Source organism: Crocuta crocuta, unplaced genomic scaffold (assembly GCF_008692635.1).
Source record: "Crocuta crocuta isolate KB4526 unplaced genomic scaffold, BGI_CrCroc_1.0 scaffold30, whole genome shotgun sequence".
NCBI lineage: Eukaryota > Metazoa > Chordata > Mammalia > Carnivora > Hyaenidae > Crocuta > Crocuta crocuta.
In genome coordinates, this window is record NW_027528345.1 from 6,141,353 (window position 1) to 6,161,629 (window position 20,277).

General features: G+C 42.5%; 1 protein-coding gene across 2 annotated transcripts in view; it reads left to right on the forward strand.

Moving 5' to 3' along the window:
• Positions 1 to 6: 6 nt before the first annotated feature.
• Positions 7 to 20,277, forward strand: part of ANO6 (anoctamin 6) — a 198,616-nt gene continuing 178,345 nt past the window's right edge. For both annotated transcript variants that reach the window (XM_077753242.1, XM_077753243.1), the window contains exon 1: positions 7 to 148. In XM_077753242.1, the coding sequence (XP_077609368.1) occupies positions 76 to 148 (73 nt within the window). In that variant the 5' untranslated portion in view covers positions 7 to 75. The remainder of the gene's footprint in view (positions 149 to 20,277) is intronic.

Genomic DNA, 20,277 nt, shown 5'->3' on the forward strand with positions numbered 1-20,277 from the left:
CCAGAGCCGCGGCGTTCCGGAACCCGGGGGCCCCCCAACTTCGCGCCAAGTTCGGAGCCGCCTTCTGGGGGAGCCATGCAAATGATGACCAGAGACATTCTGCTAGACATGGATCCGGAGGAGGAGGACGACGACGACGGGGATATCGGTGAGCTGGGGTTCCCCGGCGTGGGCCGGGGCCGGAAGAAGTTGGGGACCGCGCGCGGGCGCTGCGCTCTGCGCGGGGGCGGCGTGCGGGGGAGCCCCGGGGGCTCGNCGTCCCGAACCTGCACCGGGGATCCGGCCCCGGTGCGGAGAGCAGGGGTGTGACCCACCTGCATCCGCTCTAAAGTGAAAGCAAGGAGCCTCTCGGGGGGAGGGGGAGGGTGGGGCGCCTCGGTAACTGATTTGTGGCCGCTGGTGGCAGCTCGGGATCCTTTTTTCAGCCGCAGAGCCCTCGAGGAAGTGATTGGAGGAAGAAGCCCTTGGCCAGGCGTGGGGGTGGGGGGTCTACCTCTGGACATTTCCTGCAAGTCCAGACGGCCTTTGGCGCTTGGCGGGGTAGGGAGCGGTTGGGTGGGGCAAGCCTGGGGTGTATCATTTCTAGCTAGAGTTAAAAATGTTTAGAAGTTGTAGACGGAACGAAGGGAGAGCTGTTTAAGAGTGAAACAACTACAGCAACAAACAAAAGGGATGGGAGGAGGTGGGGAAAGGGAGAACTTGGAGGAGCCAAGAGAAAATCGTTGTCAGGGAATGATGACATATTGTGTCTCTCCAGAAGATTGGCAATTAAATTACTGCGCTGGTCTGTTCAGCGACTCCGAGTCTGTTTCCTGCACGCCAAATCAGCTTAAAGCGTTAACAGTTCCTGCTCATGTCCTGAAGTCCTCTTCTTCTGTAATAACTTTAGAAGTAACTTAATTCTAGGTTTTTCTTTATCATTTTTTCCCAGCTCTATTGAGCTACAGTTTACATAGAATATTGTGCAAGTTTAAAGTGTACAACATGTTGAGTTGATACATGTTGCAAAATGATTACCACTATGGCTTTAACCAGTCCCCCCATCAGCTCACAACGTTAGCGTTTCCTTTTTGTGGCGAGGCTTAGGGTCCACTCTCAGCAACTTTCAAGTACGTGATGCAGTGTTAATTATACCCACTGTGCTGTACCTTTGATCCCCAGAACTTGTCTTAACTGCGGGAAGATTGTGCCTTTCGAGGAACATCTCCTCCTGTCCCCCATTTGATTTCACCTATAAGTATTTGCCTTTCTCAGACTTATTTCACTTAGCATATTGCCCTGAAGTTCCATCTGTGATGTCCCAAATGGCAGGATTTTCTTCTTTCCCGTGGTTGAATAATATTCCATTGCCCATATGCCAGAGTGAGAAGGTTGAGGAGGGTGCTGGTGGGGGTTATTATATGTATATGTGCGCGTGTACACACACACCATATCTTTATCCATTCATCTATAGATCATTAAGTTGTTTTCATATCTTGGCTATTATAGGTACTGCTCACTTAAATCAAGAGACATTGATAATTTCCTTGTTAAGAAGAAACAAGTTGAATAGAGGGGCTTATGCGCCACGATTTAGCTTTACCTTTCATTCATTTGAGAACAATTTATTAGATGGAGGGAGCCAGTAGTACTGCTTTTTATTAGAAAGCTGAAGCTCACAGGTTGATCCGCCTAGCTCTTCTCATAGCTAGTAAAGTTTCAAAACCAGGTGTTCTGACTTGCAAGACCTATGTGGATTAATGCCTTTTCCACCTGGTCACTCCTTTGTCAGATAGTATATAATGCTACTATTTAACAGGCTTTACTGGTAAATCATAGTTACATAAAAAATATAGGAGCAGACTTTAAAAAGTTACAGTAGACTAGCACTAACAATGAACTAGCACAGTTCATTTTATAGGAAAATACACTTGTCTGTTATGGTGAGGTATCACTGTTTATACTGACTGTTGTAAATAATAAGGTTAAAAACCCAAATGTTAACTGAAATAAGCAAGAGGCTCTGAGCTTTGTTTTTTCCACTGTGCCATCAACAGATCTCAGTTCAGAGAAAATGACTTTGGTCTTGTCTGTGTTTACCAGATGAGGCATCATAAAATCTATCTTAAGTGTGTGGTAATGGGTTTTATTTATTTATTTATTTATTTTAAGTTTATTTCTTTTGAGAGAGAGAGAGAAAAAGGGAGAGCACATGAGAAAGGGTGGGTGAGAGAGAGAAGGAGACCGAGAATCCCAAGCAGGCTCCAACCTGTCAGCTCAGAGCTCAACTTAAGGCTTGACCCCACGAATCATGAGATCATGACCTGAGCCAAAAATCAAGAGTCTGACATTGAACCAGTGAGTCAAGCAAGTGTCCTGGATCTTTTTATTTCTTTAATTACAGATGGAATTTATGCTGGTTCTTACCAAGTCAGACGGTAAATATATTTTAAAAAGTTAAATGTCTTGGGGTGCCTGAGTGGCTCAGTCAGTTAGGCATCCGACTTCAACTCAGGTCATGATTTCAGAGTTTGTGGGTTCCAGCCCCGCTGCGGGCTCTGTGTTGGTGGCTCAGAGCCTGAAGCCTGCTTTCGATTCTGTGTCTCCCTCTCTCTCTGCCCCTCCCCTGCTCATGCTCTGTCTGTCTCTCTCTCAAAAGAAATAAACATTAAAAAATTTTTTTAAAAAATATTTAAGAGTTAATTATCTCTATCCTTCTATCACTCTTCCCTTTATGGGCTACTGATATTACTTTACTGTTTATAGGAGGTATTTCAACATTACTTTATGTCAGGCAACAAATATCATTTAAGTAGGTCTCCACAGTTTTTCTTTATTATACAAATTCAATGTGGATTGCAGTGATTTTATATCAAGGGGAAATGTTTACCGTGTCAATAGAAAGTTTATGACATTGTAAAATAGGTAAGTCTTTTTAAAGGTTAGCAGAAGTAAGCTGATGGTATATAGCCTTTTACAAAATAATTGTAATTTTCAACTATGGGAGAGGAGGTTCTGATGAAATGAAGATTATAATTTTAACTTGTGCCTCTAGTTTTATCTGCAGAATTGTGGTTAAGCTGTTGACATCTTTCTCCTAGTATTTGATTGTCCTTACTGATAGTTGTATAATTTAAAATCCACTCAGGTACTGAAGATTTCTATGTAATCCCTCTATCAATATTAACTTTATAATTCAGAGCAGTAGAGTTAGTTTTGACATAGTTCCTTAGTAAAACATCTATCATCGGCTAATTTACATGGACACAAAGAAAATCTTTTAAAACTAGATATGGTCCCTGAGTGTATCATATAAATGTTTTACATACATATATGGAAGTGTTCCCTGTAGTGGACTGGGACTTACAGCCTTCCCCCCGCCCCGACCAGTGGGTTTCTGCTTACTTACCTTTAAAGCACTGTCCAGTGCTTTTTTTTTTTTTAAATGTTTTATTTATTTCTAGGAGAGAGAGAGAGAGAGACAGCGTGAGCAGGAGAGGGTCAGAGAGAGAGGGAGTCACAGACTGAAACAGGCTCCAGGCTCTGAGCTGGCAGTCAGCACAGAGCCCGACGCGGGGCCCGAACCCACGAACCGCGAGATCATGACCTAAGCGAAAGTCGGACGCTCAACCGACTAAGCCACCCAGGCGCCCCTGTCCAGTGCTTTAAGTGTAAGAATTACCTCCTTGTTTGACATCAACCTGTCTAGACAGTCAAAAGATGGCAAATGTTATTATGAGCACCTTTTCCATGTTTGCTTAACTCATTGCCACCAGAAATTAGGCCCAAAGGTTTGTGAAGGAGGCAGCCTGTTGGTATGAGAGCATTTTTGCAAAAGACCACTTATTTTCTAAATCAGCTCCAGCCACCGAATGCAGATGTGATCCCTGGGCAGTAGTGGCAGGAAGTATGTGACTTTTAGCCCTTATTGCACTGATGCTGGTGAGATCACATGGCAAGGCAGGTTTTGAGTACCTGGTGTGCAGAGGAGAACTCTTGGCTGCCTTTCTCCCTCCTTCCCGCCTTTAATCTGAATAAAATGCAACATTTTTTCCTGTTCATGTAGAAAGTGACAGAAAAATCTTTTAAAGCCAAATGTAGATATTTTGTGTGTGTGTGTGTGTGTGTGTGTGTTTGGCGGGGGAGGGGGGTTGTTGGTTTGTTTTTGTTTTTTGCGTTTCTATGGTTCACACTTCACTGAGAGAAAGTGTTCTCAGGAATAAGTCACGTAGGTCAGGTAAAAAGGTTTTGTTTAGATGCCTGGCTGGTTTCTTTGGGATCTGAGTCTGTTTATTGAAGAGTTTACTCTTCTGATCCCCACAGCTGATGGTCATGTCGTTGGTTTGGGGGGTTGTGGGCAGAAGCCCATTACCTCTGAGTAATGATGGTCCAGCTGTATGTCTCAAGTGTCTTTATTGGCTCCATTTTCGCTGTCACATTTTTACAGAGGCTTCCTCACAATTTCCCTTCACTGTAAAGTTTGTTTAATCACCTGCAAATCTGGTCCTAGCCCAGTTTTGCTTTATCAGTATTAACTGAGCAACCCTTCTGTGCTAGGTCCAGGATTAGGTGCTGGGCTGGGTGTTGGGAAACTCAAAATGAGTGTTGCAACCCTTGGCTGTGGAGAAGGGGGTTCGATGGCCCCAGCCACGTGCGGTACGTGCCATTATTGAGGTACGTACACAGCTGTGGAAGGATAATGGGAGAGAGTTTCACAGAGGAGATTGCTGGGCTGGGCCCCGAAGCCCAGGCAGGTGCAGTGGCATAGCAGAAGGAGGGTCTGGAGTTCCATGGAGTCCCCTGTGGCGGGAGGGGGCAGGGGCCACACCGTGAAGAATCGTCCCTATGTTTTAAGGATTTAGAATTTGGAGCTCATGAAAGATTTTAAGGAAAGGAGTGAGGGGATCAAATTTGCCTTAGGAAAGATCTCTCCCTGGCGGCAGCATGGTGGAAAATGGGATTGGAGAGGGGAGATGGTAGAGGTAAGGCTTTCTAGCAGTCAGGTTTGGAAATGCCTGCAGTGGCCATGGGAACAGAGAGGAGTGGTCTGAGAGTTTAGGAAAGAGGCGACACATCTCTGAGGCGTCAGAGACCCATGGCTTCCAGAAACAGTGGGGCTCTTGGACTTGAGCTGAGTGATTGAAAGTGGTGGTTGGTGTGCAGGAGGGGAAACTTCTATTGTTCCAACAGGTCTAACACTTTTCCCTCTGCTTTGGCTCAGACCATTTCCTGTCTTTGGTAATACCAGACTTAACCTCCCCTGTTTTTCAGGGGCTCCCTCTCCTTCGGAGCCTGTCACAAACTCAGAAAACTGGGTTTACTGATCCTTAAATTACTGATCCTCATTGTCCAGAGTGCCCTCTAATGAATTGTCAGACCCCCTTATTTTTGTGTACTACACAATTAGCATTCACTTTGTATTTTGTCTTTGTTGTTCGTTCTGTTTATCCCCACAACTAGAGTGTAAATATCTTGGGCACTGGAAGTAGGTCATCTGAGCCTTCTAGAGATCATGCAAAATATCCCAAACATTGTAGACATTCATTGCTATTATTAAAAAAAATTCTCTTCCTCACCCTCCTCTAACATATCATAAGCTCCCTAATGGCAGGTGTCTTGTGTGTTTTGTGTTCCTCGCTTTGTCCCTCATGCCGAGGATGGTGCTTGCTGCTCAGTAGAAGCCAAGCCAAGCATTCCTGAAAGAATTAAGAGAATTGCTCTTTTTAAATAATTTGATTAACATTATACTTAGTGGTTTTATGGTCCCAGTAGAATTCTCCTCCATGGCACTTTGAGATTTCCTGTTACTTGTTACAACAATGTTGATTGCACCTACACTGCCAGGTTCCTAGGTCCTTGACCTCACTATCTCAGGAGGCAGAGACATGGATAGATAATTGCAGGAAGTCTGTGATTAAGGCTGTAATCAAAATGTGTACCGGAGCAGTGATGGTACCAAGGAGAGAGCATGAATTCTTGCTAAGGGGACTCCAGATACGGTGCCTGAACCAGCCCTGGGAGGGATGAGAAATAGATAAGGGGCTCGGGCGAGGACAGCGTGGCTCAAGCACTCTTAAATGTGATTTCTTACAAAATAAAGTTTGGTGCTACCTTTGCCTTATTTGCTATGGCAAGGGGATCAGAGATATATTCTGTCCCAGGAGAATGGTAGTTAAAAAACAAAACAAAGCAAATTATCCTTACAGCTTTTCTCTTCGAGTATAGTTTTGCCCTTTTTCTTGTGGTTGTATAAACCTGTTAGTTTCAAGTCCTTAGTCACAGTTTATCTTACGCGTTCTAACTTTCAAGTCCAAGAATTAGTTTCCAAAAGGCTTCTCATCTCCTTTTATAATTCCCATTGTTCTTTACACCTGACACAAACGTAGCTCTGAGTTCCACATGACACCCCTTTCTTTCTTCAATAGTCACTTATGTTGATTGCCGTGCTTTTTTTTTCCTTTTGGAAACCAGTAAATATAGATCAGATGCTCTTGTGAAGGTTTCTGCCAGATAATATTTAAATTATGACCTTGTTGAAGGGAGATTATAATACATTCTTCAGAATCTCATAATCTAGCTTTAAGTTGAAGGTTGGTTTTAAACTTTCACAGTGGTATTTGTAGCAGGTTAGGTTAAAATGATATCGTTTTAATAAAAGTTGCCCCTCTAGCTAATAATTGGGGTTTTCTGCTGTTATCCTGCTTATCAGTTTGTGTTTTGTATTCTAGCTGATTCAGTAATACATCTGAAGGAGAAGCTTATATAGTCTTAGAGGGAGATGTGCTATCTTACTCACCTTTGTACTTCACAGCCTGCATATCACAATGCTTTTCTCATAGTAGATACACAACAAACATTTGCTAAGCGATTGGTTTTAAGGTTTTTGTTTTTTTTTTAAATTTTTTAATGTTTTATTTATTTTTACGAGAGAGAGAGAGAGGGAGAGAGAGGGGAGCAGGGGAGGGTCAGAGAGAGAGGGAGACACAGAATCCGAAGCAGGCTCCAGGCTCTGAGCTGGCAGTCAGCACAGAGCCCGACGCGGGGCTCAAACCCACGAACCGCGAGATCACGACCTAAGCGAAAGTCGGACGCTTAACCAACTAAGCCACCCAGGCGCCCCGGTTTTAAGGTTTTAATGGAAGCTTTGTATGCTATAGATTAAAGCTTGACTTGCTTTTTTTTTTTTTTTTAGCATTTATTTTTGAGAGAGAAAAAGAAAGAGCTTGTGTGTATGCGCAGGGGAGGGGCAGAGAGAGGGAGACAGAGGATCCAAAGCAGGCTCCGGGCTATGAGCTCAAACTCATGGATGCTGAATCATGAGCTGAGCTCTCGAGTGGGCCACTCAACCCACTGAGCCACCTCGGCACCCCAGCCTGATCTACTTTTGACACATCATAGTCAGGCTTGGGTTTGTGGGAAAATCACCAGTTTTAAAACAGAAAAACATCACTTCCAATTACTTTCAGCCAAGGAAATGTACTTCTTGACTGGTCCCTCCTGTAAAGACAGAGATCGTGAAAATTTAATACAATCAAGTGATTGTCTTGTCATTATCATTGTTATTACCGCTCCTCCTTTAGCTTTGCCTTGCTTTATAATATTGCAACTAAAATTAGACTCCATCCCAAGAAGCAGCCTAGTTGAGGAATACTAGATGCAAATGTCAACAATAGAATATTGTGGATGTGTACCAAAGAGCAGTTCACACGCTCCTCAGCCAAAATATCAGCTGGGACGTTCGCATAGAAGACAAGGTGAAGGGTTGATAGGCGACTTTCTCTGTCATGGTGTCCGATACTGCCCTGGCCACGTCTGAAGGCTGATGGGAGAGCTAGCTGCAGGGATTTATTCAGTAGCTAAAAATACGGATGAAAGAAAATATATTCTTTTGTGAAACCCAGATGTTGTTTTTATATTTAATGCTTTTAATCTAGGACATTGAAACTCTACTGTTGCCACATTATTTAAAAATACAAATACTTGAAATTGGAGGGAAGAGGATACAAATCTTTAAAATTATCTTTTTTATAATTTTAATTTTAACTTTGGCAGAACTTTAGCCATAGGTCAGGCATGCAAATAGATGTTCCTTTGCAAAGGACAGTTATGCAAATTATAGGCTTGTTTATAAAGCTTGTTTTATATAAACTGAGTTTGTGTTTGTATAATTGAATTTATGATGATTTCTCCAGACATTCTATCTAGATATTTGTCTGTGGCTTGGCACAGACAAAATGATAGCTAAATTTTTCTTGCGACATCACATAGACACAACCTTAGGCATGTTTTTTTCTCTGATTTGTGCTTGGCTTTTAAGAAAACTAAATTTTAAACAAAATTTATATACCCACCTGACATAAAACTCAGAACTTTAATCTTATTTTATAAGTTTGTTTATATATAATATGATAGGTATATTATACAACACTTTCATTTGTTGTATCATCCTATTTCTTTACACTTTTACTTAAATAAATTGTGGATGCTTAATTTGTGTAAAAGATAAGAGCCTCTTTCTTTTAAGAAAAAAATTTTTTTTAATGTTTCCTTTGAGAGAGGGAGAGAGAAAGTACAAGCAGGGAAGGAGTAGAGAGAGAGGGAGACTGAATCTGAAGCAGGCTCCAGGCTCTGTCAGCACAGAGCCCGAGTGGAGCTGAAACCCATGAACTATGAGATCATGACCTGAGCCAAAGTTGGATGCTTAACTGACCCAGCCACCCAGGTGCCCTGATGCTCTTGGTAAAAAAAGAAAAACCAACCAACAAAACCCATATTGTTTCTAAGTGATACAAATAATGAAGAAGCAGCATAAATTCATTGATCCGTAGATGGTACCTAGGAAAATTAGGAGATTTTAAAGAGAGAGGGTGGAAAGTGATTCCCTGAAGAGCAGGGGGGAGGGAGGAAGAGTTTGTGAAGACTTTGTTGATGCAGAGTTGAGAGACCAGGAGCAGGGAGATGGGGAGTGGGAAAGGAAGGGCTGGCAGTCAGAGGAGTTTGTGGTTGGCTTTGCCACCTAGAATCTGTCACCTGAGGCAAGTTTCTTGGCTTTTCTGAGCCTGTTTCTTCAGCCCCATGGGGTTGCTAGGAGGATGCCAGGTATATGCATGGTGCTGGGTGCAGGGCAAGTCACTCACATTCCATGAGTGGCACTTATAGTGTCACTGTCCTGATGAATTCATGTTTTTACAACCAGTCATGGAAATGGCTACTCTTTTAATTTTTTTTTAAGATCTCACATTTTATTCTGTTCTCGTTTCATTTCATTTCAGTGTAAGAAATAGCTACCCTGAACCCCAGAGGTCTTCAAGTCCTTTCCTCATAAACACTGCTGTCTGTTGTGTGTTGATTGTGTCACATTATGTGCTCAGGAAATGCCCACCAAGTTTCAGGTTAAGGATGATCATGACCGTGGCTGTGCTGCAGACACATGTGTTTAAAGATAAAGGAGTTGAAGAATAGCATGTGGGTTCTACAAAGAGATAATTATTGTGTGTGTTTTCCTCTCCCAGATCTTCAGATAGACTGACCGTGTTCTCCAAATTCTCTCGGAATCTTAGCAAAAAAAACCCCATAACAGCTGACACTTAGCAGGCTCCCAATGAATGGTTCATAAATTTAGGAATTGTTTTTCTATCAGGAGCACCTGTAGTTTTTCGCATTCTTTCAATTGCTGTCAGGCAGTTCTAGCCCAAGTATGTGCTTCCACGTGTCACCAGATAATTGTATGTGCAAGAAGTGAGGAAGGAGACATTTAAGTAAGAAGTAAATACCTTTTATTACCAATTGAATGTTGTAGAGCAGAGGAGAGGAAGATGAGTGATGAGATTCTCAGTGGTCAGGATTCACCATGATTCCTTTATTACTACTGAAATGTGGAAACATGGAAGATCGTTCAGAGATGTTCTCCATTCAGTGAAGGGAGGGTGGTCATGTGGCACATAGTGGCCGTGGTTGTTGACCTTATGTTAAAAGCCCATTTGGCATGGGGCACCAGGGTGGCTCAGTAGTTTGAGCATCTGAGTCTTGATTTCAGCAACGTCATGATCTCACAGTTTGTGGGATTGAGCCCCATGTTGGGCTGTGTGCTGACAGTGTGGAGATTCTCTCCTTCTCTACCCTGCTCATTCTCTTTCTCCCCTCCATCCCAAGTTCAAAAGAAACATTTTTTAAAAATGTGACTTTACAGCCTTCCTGTCACCCGCACCCCAGTTCTCGATCATTGTATATGCAGGGAGTCACTTTGGGCCCCTCATTTTCTAAATGTCTTCAGAATTGGAAATGACCTTGTGTCTCTGAGAGAGGACCTTCTCAGCCACCTTGTTATTCCAGCACACCCAAACCCCACTCTCTGACGGTTTTGAGGATGCCTTGGGAATCTACATCCATGTGGGTTTGAAGGGGAAGGAGACAGACCTGGCCCTTTGTTCCTCTGTCTGAGGGATCCACCCTCTTTCCCCAAAGCCCTGGATTAGTCTAGGTATTAGGGATCAGGTGAAAGTGTTCTTTTCTTTTTAAATTAAAAATTTTTTTGTAATGTTTATTTATTTTTGAGAAGGGGGAGGGGCAGGGAGACACAGAATCCAAAGCAGGCTCCAGGCTCTGAGCTGTCCGCACAGAGCCCGATACGGGGCTCAAGTTCATGAACCGTGAGATCATGATCTGAGCTGAAATCCAGTGCTTAACCAACTGAGCCACCCAGGCGCCCTGAAAGTGGTCTTTTCATGAGGGCTGGATTTGCAGGTGAAGACCTGAATTTGATTAGAGGTAATTATGCTGGAGCTTAAAAGAAAAGGACTCTTCTCTATGTTGAAGGATACTTTCTTCCATCTGTTGTAGATTAACTTACTTTGGTTGAGGCTGTGGACTAGCATCTTGCACTGTGGCTGTCTGTGGTGAGGAAGAAATGGGTCTCTCTGCTGGCCTGTGTTTCTTTTATTTATCTTCCATTGGCTCCTCTTCCTGCTCCTCATTTGCCTGTCCTTCTCCTCAGAGTCAGAGTCTTGTGTTCCACCTCTGGCCCAGTGTTCCCATCAGACAGATGGGCTTGGCTCTGCACAGAGATAAAGACCCCTACCACTTACACTTCAGTTTTAGACAGATGTGATTCAAATTCTAGCCCAGACATTCACTAGCTGTGTGACCTCGAGTGATTAACATAACATTCCCCTCATCTGTACAGTGGAGCTACTGTTAGAACTGACTTCGAGGGTGACTACGTCAATAATGACATAATTAAGAAAATCTTATTTTGTAGAATTGTGGTACTTGACACACTGAGAACCCTTCATAATTAGAAGCTAATGATGTTAATATTATGGGTAGCTGTTTTTACCTGTATCTCAAGCCAGGTTTACCTCTCTTGTTTTTCACTAGAGGTTTTACCTTTCTCCCAAGACTGCACCTTCTATTTGCATAGTTCATTGTATTTGTCTTTTTTTTTAAAATGTTTATTATTTATTTTGAGAGAGAGATGGAGAGCAAATGGTGGAGGGGCAGAGAGAGGGAGACAGAGAATCCTAAGCAGGCTTCACGCTATCAGCTCAGAGCCTAATGTGGGACTTGAACTCACAAACTGCAAGACTGTGACCTGAGCTGAAACCAAGAATTGGACACTCAACCGACTGAACCACCCAGATGCCCCAGTTTTTGTCTTTTTCATGAAACCATGAACATCTTGAGAACTGTCAGCGCATTGAGCAGCATAGTACTGGGCACATGGCAAGAGATCAGTAAATTCTTACTGCTTGAGTAAATGGATGAAAGATTTTTTTTTTAATAAAAAATGTATTGAGTTTTTAAAAGTTTATTTATTTTGAGAGAGAGAGAGAGAGTGTGAGCAGGGGAGGGGTAGAGAGATGGGGAGAAAGAGAGAGAATCCCAAGCAGGCTCCACACTGTCATAAACAGATTATGAACTGAAATCAAGAGTCAGATGTTTAACTGACTGAACTACCCAGGCTCCCTGAAAGATATTGATTATTGAAGGACTGTGGTAGATTGGAAACGTAGGCCTTTGTAGATAGACTGACCCTTGGATGGGTTTTTATAACCTTGAAGCCTTGGTTTTCAGATCAGAAGAATGTTGTAAAGTTAATATAGAAGGGGGAATGATACTTACTTTAGAGAAATGTTAGGAGGTTTACTATATTAAATATATTAATATACCATGTGTGAAAGGACAAGGGACAATTCCTGGCACATAATAACCAACAAATAATAGAGTCATTAAAAAACAACCCAAAATGGGGAAATATAGTATAAATGACTGGTGTAACAAGTTAGATTTTCCAGTAATACGTGTCACAATAGAAGTATATCATCTCTTGGAATATATATAATATTAGTAAGAAAGGTAAAAGAATATACTATAAAGGTTCATAGTAAAATATAAATGCTACTTTGATAGTCTTTACACTAGAGAAAATACAAAAAAAGTAAGAGCATTTCTTTTTTTTAATTTAATTTTTTAAATGTTTTTTTTCTTTTAAATTTACTTCTGAGAGAGGGAGAGACCGCGTGAGCAGGGGAGGGTCAGAGAGAGATGGAGACACAGAATCCGAAGCAGGCTCCAAGCTCTAAGCTGTCAGCACAGAGCCCGACGTGGGGCTCGAACCCACTAACCGTGAGATCATGACCTGAGCCGAAGTCGGACGCTTAACCAACTGAGACACCCAGGCACCCCGAGCATTTCTTAATCTAGCAAAGTAAGATTTTAAAACTATCTTGTATTACAGTCTAAAGAGTAGTGTTCTTGATATTGAGCATGTGAGATTTTGATAAACCTTTAATAAAATATACAGTTTTAAAATAAATATGTAATATCATTTGAATGTTCAGTTATTTTAAATGGAAAAATTCTAAACTGTCTGATTTGCCCACAGGGCTAAAATTTCTCCTCATTAAGTATTAGAAAGTTTGGGGCCGCTTGGGTGCCTTGGTTGGGTGTTGAACTTCAGCTCAGGTCATGATCTCATGGCTGTGGGTTCAAGCCCCATGTCCAGCAGCTCAGAGTCTGGAGCTGCTTCGGATTCTAGGTCTCCCTCTCTGCTCCTCCCTCTTCACATATTCTTTCTCTCTCAAAATAAATAAACTTAATTAAAAAATGGTTTTTGGAAGTTTGAAGTCAAATAAAACCTGTTAAAATATAAATGATACAGAGCAAAATGATAAAACTGAAGACAAGAGCACACAAATCATGAACTTTATGGTTTGAATTGTTTCGAGTTCAGTGATATAAAATAACCCCTGCCCAACCTGCAACATAGGTATATGGAATAGCATTTTCTTTGTGTGTGTGTTTGAGGTTTGGGACTGATTCAGCCCCTGGCCAGTTGTTAGAACTCAAACCCTATCAGGCTCCTTCTGGCATCACCAGCCCTAAAAGGTTAGCTATCCCATTCCATCTGGGTAGACCAAAGCAAGATGAAATGAGGAAAACTTTTTTGTGTTTTTTTTAAATTTGAGAGAGTGTGAGTGTGCCAGCAGGGGGAGCAGCTAATGGGGGGGGGCTGCATCAGGGAGGGGGAGAGCAAGCGAATGAGAATCTCCAGCAGGCTCCACGCTCAGTGCAGAGCCTGATGTGGGGCTCCATCCCACACCTTGAGATCATGACCTGAGCCAAAATTGAGAGATGCTCAACCAGCTGAGCCACCCAGGCACCCCAAGAAGGCTGTTTTTATCCCCAACAAGAGTTAAAATTATTTGCTTTATAGTTAAGTGTTCATAGAAGTGACTTTCCAATAAAAGTTAAAATTTCATCTTTTGGTTACTGCACTTAGAATTGCAGTTCTTATTGTTCATGGATTTCAACCTATATTCTGTCTAGAAGATTGCCAGACCGTCCCATATTTCCTTCTTCCATTTAAATTTAAATAGTATATAGTACCCATGGGGTGCGTACTTCTATAATGAGCACATTGCAGCTTACAAATCATAGGGGAGATGTGAACATTTCTAACAGGCCTTGTCATCTACTCTAAGGGCGAGCAACCCAGCAAATGTCTGTTGAGCAATGGGGTAATCATGGTTTTCCTGAGAGTTACAGTTGCCTAAACTGTGGCTAGTGGCTTGTTTCATACTCCAAGATACTTATTTTGAAGAGTTCAGTCACAATCTTGGCTAAGTTATTTGGCACACACACAAAAATCCCTTTGAAGGCTGATTGTGGAATTTGCTACTAGTGGCCTTCATAAATCAGAACTATTGCTCTTTTAAAACGTCACATGCATAGAGATTTCATTTAACTCCGAGCACTGGATTGATCTCTTCTCCCAATCTTTATTAATTCAGAAAATGTTTACTGAAGACCTCCTGTGGGTCGTGTACTATTTAAGGTCAGAGGGTACAGAACCAGATAGAATTCCATCTTTAATGAAACTTGTTTTCTAGTAAGTGGTAGAATAAAGCCCCAAAAAGGACGTAGAAGTCCATTCATTTACCTAATGTCTATTCAGCACTGTTCACGTGCCAGGCATTGTGCTCTGTGCTAGGAATTCAGCAACACACAAGCCAGAAATGGCCTCTGCCCTCAATGAGTAGGTTGACTGGCAGGGAAGACAAACATGATTTTGTAAATAGATTACCAGTGAATTATATTTAAAGATGGTGGGGGGAAAAAAAGACTCAAGCAGAATAGCACAGCTGAGGAGATGACTTGGGTGTTTCTAAAGCCAGTTGAAGGGGATGGGCCCTCACCAGAGGATGACATATGCAGCTGTTATTCTCATAACTCTAAAAATAGCATGGCCTGAGACTGGAATCTTTAGAAAGCAGGTCTATGAGAAGGCTCAAGATGTACATTAGATGAATGTATAAAACACTATGAATGTTTTCAGGCTCACAACTACAGTTCTGCTATGCCGGGTCAGTGCTCCCTGAGGAAGCTCTGTTTATCCTGATTTCTATAGCTGTTAGTGCACTTGCAAAAGTGAGCAAGTAGCTTTGTTGCTGTTTGGTCCTGTGCTCCTTTATTTTTGGTAGATTGGCCAAACTATTAGCACTGGGTTGGAAAGCCACAAAACTCGGTAGGTCACTCCCAGTTCCTTTAATTCTTCCTTTATCGCTCAATTTAGCACACTATTTTCCCTTCCTTAAGTTAAAAGAAGGGGCAGAGATGTTGGGCCGCAGTGATTCTGTGCAGTTTCCCTCTGCAGTGTTGACAGAGGAGGAGGAACGAGAAGGCGCAGGTACATCTTTTCCCCCCATGCTCCGCCTTTTCCTCTCCTGACTTGAATGGGGCAGGGAGCTAGCAAAGAGCACCTTTCTTGGATTTTCAGCCAGGAACTGGTTCTCCAGCCATCCTGCCCTGCTTTGCTAAGGGATGTGACTCATTCAGAGTGACTGGCTTTGGCTGGGAGTTCTAACCAAGGCCCTGAGATATGAATCAGAATTTCTGTGAGGGTGGAGAAGCCCCACAGGGAGGGACCTTGGTGTGCCCCCTCAAGGTTTTTGCCTCTTGAGAAATCCTAATACCAGAGAGTCACCCTCTACAAGTCCTTCTCTGTAAATAGCCAAAGTACCCTGGTAATGGAGTAATAGGGAATATGCAAATGAAAACTTGTTTTGTTTTCAGTTGCTAGGGTAGAAAGAAATGGATGCAAATGTTATTTTCATTTACTATTTAAAAATCCTGTTTCTTCTGTGCGTTAGGATCTTTCATACATGACTGGAGTCCAGCAGGCAACGTGACTGTATTATTAAGCTTACTGTTTTAGCCATTACCTCTCATTCCTTCCAAACTGGGAATATTTTCTTTATAAATGCCATTGAGATCAAGTAGAAGAGATATTACCATTAGCTCTTTGCCATGCTTTCACCTGAACCCTCTGTTCTTACTGTTTATTTAGTCCCGTGGTATTTTTTTTTAACACTTAAAAAGCATATTTTACATGCACTAAAATGCATTGTTAACTGTTCAGTTTGCTAACTTTTGACAGATTTTTTATAATCACCACCCACAACAAGATAGAGGACACTTCCTTTGATCTTTCAAGTCCTGCCTTCCTCCCCCTGTCCAGGTGAACACTGAATGACGTCTACAATACAGTGGTTTGCCTCTTCTTCCCCTGCATGTAATGGAACCCGGTAGAATGTAGTCTTCTATGTGCCTCGCTTACCATATAACTTTTGGAGATTTATCCATGTTGTGGGAATCAGCCATACTCCAGTGTATTTTATAGATAAGAATATCTGGAAAAACATTCTGAATTAAATTGTGAAGTAGTACATCTCTTACAGGTAGCAACCTAATGATACGTAACCTTTTAATTCTATCTTTACTTTAATGTCAAGTATTTTTTGGTCTTTGTTATTTTTATAATTCCTTTAGCAGTTCACACAATGCTTTGCCCATGATAGGAAATGAGCAAATGTTTTCTTAAGTTGGAAGAGAATGTGTGAGGAAGAGTACTCGTATCTCATTTTATAGAAATTCAGATTCTCATGGCCGTGCTGTGATTGTGCCACAAGAATGCACATTCAGTCTGAGCATTAGCCCACTGACAGTTTTACTGATGAGTGTGATACCATTCCAAAATGGACTCTTTGTGGATGCTTCCCTGCCATGCAAGGAGTTCAGGTGTAATCATTTGTTTTTCCCAAAGGTCAGCTCTTACTGATGTTTTTCGCTGGTAAAAATATTCCAAACAGATATTATTAGTCTCATTTGGAAACTGAAGAGCTCTGAGAACAGAAAAGTGAGGGCGACCTGTTCAAAATGAAGGAGCAATTCAGCGTTGCTACAAGATATCAGATTCCAAATATTTGTTCGAGCACATGTGCTCCAAGTTCCCAGAGAAGTTATTGACCCTGACGTTGTTTCCCTTAAGGATGACTCATGATTTCTTGAGCCTGGTTTCCACTGTTAGTCATCTTCATGGCTTGGGTTAAAGCAGGCTTTTAGCCTCTGCATGGATTCCAGCCTTAACAGACCCCACTCCCCACCCCCCTTGATTTCCACCTCCTGGCTCAGCCACACAGCAGTCTCTGCGACCAATTCTGGCTCTAGGCAAGAAGGATTTTAAACTTCAGCATTTTGTAGCAGTCCAGCATTAACCTTCTGTTTGTTTTTCCATTTTGATTATTTGGCCTGCCCTTTTTTTTCCCAGTTGCCCAAACCCCTATGTCAGAAACCTGCTTAGGGGCAAGTCTTTTATTCTTCAGGTCCTGTCTTACTCAGAAGTGTCATCTAATTGCCCTCTTTCCCTGGAAGTGGAGTCCTCCCCACTCCCTGGGGGGTGCTACCTGCCTGTGCTTGTGCAGACCCTGATAATTGCCTGCCTGTCTCCCCAGGAGTTTTTTATTTGATTGTTATTTTTGAGAAAGAGAATGCATGAGTGGGGGGGAGGGGGGGAGAGGGGGAGGGGAGAGAGAGGAAGGGAGTGGGGAGGTAGCTAGCCAGAGGATCCAAAGCAGGCTCTGTGCAGACAGTAGAGAGTCTGATGAGGAGCTTGAACTCACAAACCATGCATGAGATCATGACCTGAGCCGAAGACCGATCCTTAACTGAACGAACCACCCAGGCATCCCTGTGGCCCAAGATTTAATAATGCAAGCTCTGCTTCTGTTTTCTTCTTTAGCTGTTATACCAGTGGTACCTTAAATCTTAGGCCCTAAATTGTGATCAAAGTGCTCTATTTATTTTCATGCCACTAACTTAGTCACGCCACTGTGGCTGCTGTAAGAAGGGCTGTAAGAGTGGGATATGGTTTCCTGCAGTATGAGATAGGAGACTTCACCCCAACCTGGCACATAAGAAAGATCAAGTGTTTACTGAAATGTGAGAGAACCGCCTCCCAGGCTAGTAGAAATCTGTGCCTCCAAGTAAACAATTCTATTGAAAAGCACCTCCCCAATCTTGGGGAGTGACCTAGTTGAGCTGCAGGATATCTGAGGGAAGCTAGCTCTCAGCTGGGGGTGCTGAGGGGGTGCTGTGAGTCAGCCCTTCCTGTTCTTCAGCATGGAAAATATTTTCTCAATCTCCTGCAGACACAGCTTTAAAAAAGGCCCCTACACCTGGGTGGCTCAGTCGGCTAAGCATCCAACTTCAGCTCAGGTCTTGATCTCATGATTTGTGGGTTCGAGGCCCGCGTAGGGCTCTGTGCTGACAGCTCAGAGCCTGGAGCCTGCTTCAGATTCTGTGTCTCCATCTCTCTCTGCCCTTCCCCCGCTCACCCTCTGTCTCAAAAAATAAAACACAAAATAAATAAAAATAAAAAATTAAAAGAGGCCCCTAGTTAGAATTTGCAGGATTTGAAAATGCGCAGGGAATCACACAAGGAGAATCACCCGTCTTGCCTTTTTCCTTCTCTCCCTGATGCTGATGCTGTTCCTAAACCAGCCTGCCTGTGTCCACGTTTCTTGGTTACCACATCGTCTCTCAGGTGGCCTCCCTCCTGGCTCCTGCCCTGGGTTTATTCCTAAGCCCTGGGTCTGCCCCTGACGCAAGCTTCATTCCTCCCAGGCAGGCTCCAAACCGAAGATCTTAACTAAAGGTCACATTTTACTGGGCCAGCCCATCTCTGGAAATGAAACGCTGTATATGAAGGGAAGAGAAATCTTCTAAAGCCTTCAGAGAGGGAAATTAGTGCTAGGTGGTTGCACAGGCAAAATAGCCCTAACCTTGTTGTGACAGAACCTAGACATCTGGTTTAAATTTTAAGGGGAAAAAAAAATGCTCTGTGTAGGTGAGTTGTAGGCTTATTGTGCAACTAGAGCTCGTGCGGGCCACTGTCATTTGTTTTACTGATAAGCCTTATGAGCTCTTCAGAATGGACTGAGAAAGATTCTTTTCTGAATTTGTTATGTTCTATAATAAGTAAGGTTATAGTGTTTCACATGCCGTTCAAAAAAGTTGATCATAGGGGCACCTGGGTGGCTCGGTCTGTTTAGCATCTGACTTCAGCTCAGGTCATGGTCTCATGTCTGTGAGTTTGAGCCCCATGTCGGGCTCTGTCACATGTTGGGCTCTGTGCTGACAGCTCAGAGCCTGGATCCTACTTCAGATTATGGGTTTCCCTCTCTCTGCCCCTCCTCCTATGCTCGCTCTCTCGCTCGCTCGCTCTCCCAGAAATAAATAAGCGTTAAAAAAAAAGTTGACTGTGACTTCTGACATTTTTTTTAATGTTTGCTTAGTTGAGAGAGAGAAAGAGAGAGACAGCACCTGAGCTGGGGAGGGGCAGAGAGAGTGGGAGACACAGAATCCAAAGCAGGCTCCAGGTTCTGAGCTGTCAGCACAGAGCCCGACGCCGGGCTCGAACCCACAGTCCGTGAGATCATGACCTGAGCCGAAGTCACATGCTCAACTGACTGAGCCACCCAGGCGCCCCATGACTATTGACTTTTAATCTTCAACTAGTGTATCAAATTTATATGAATCAATAGTTTAGAAAATAGGTAGAAAAATCTGTCACCTGTGCCTTCTATATCCCATGTTACTTTATCCAGTAGGATTGAAGGAGAGTTTAAATAATAAAATAATTGTGATAAATTGCTTTGTAGCTTTTTAAAGCCTAAGTGAGTTTGTTGTACATAGGAATCACCTTGGCCATGCATTCTGAACTTTTAAAACCACTACTTTCTAGAGCATCTGGGTGTCTTAGTCAGTTAAGCATCTGACTCTTGATCTCAGCTCAGGTCATGATCACACAGTTGGTAAGATTGGGCCCTGTGTGAGGCCCTGTGCTGACAGCAGAGCCTGCTTGGGATTCTTTCTCCGCTCTCTCTGCCCCTTTCTCCCTTGAATGCACACGCACTCTCTCTCCCTCTCTCTCAAAATTAAAAAAAAACAAAAAAAACTATAGCCACCTTTTTCTTAGTATTGTCTAGCCGTGACAACCTGGAATAAAGCATTTAATTTTTCTGTATCTCCTGATATCTAAAGCTGTGATTGAATTTACCTGCTTTTAGGTCTTATTAGAGATGTTTATAGATAAATTTTTAGTGTAATTAATTACTGCTGATTAAATTGGAGAGATTCAGACACAGTACAGTTGCCTTCTCATTTGTAGCAAGTTACCCACTGGAAATGTGCAGTATAGAGAAAATAACTTAAAGCTCATTTTCTCTTGGGGATTGTGTATAAGGGAGATTATATTAAGGGCCCTTTGTCCTTTGTTTTATAGAAATAATTACAAATACTTTAGACAGTATAATATAAATGCTATGCAAAGCTTTTCCAAGAACTTAAAAATTGATGGAATAGGAAAATATAGTAGTAATATAAAATCACATTTGATTTGGTGAATAGTAAAAGTCTCTGTTCACGTTCTTCATGATTCCTGCCTTATTTTTATTATAA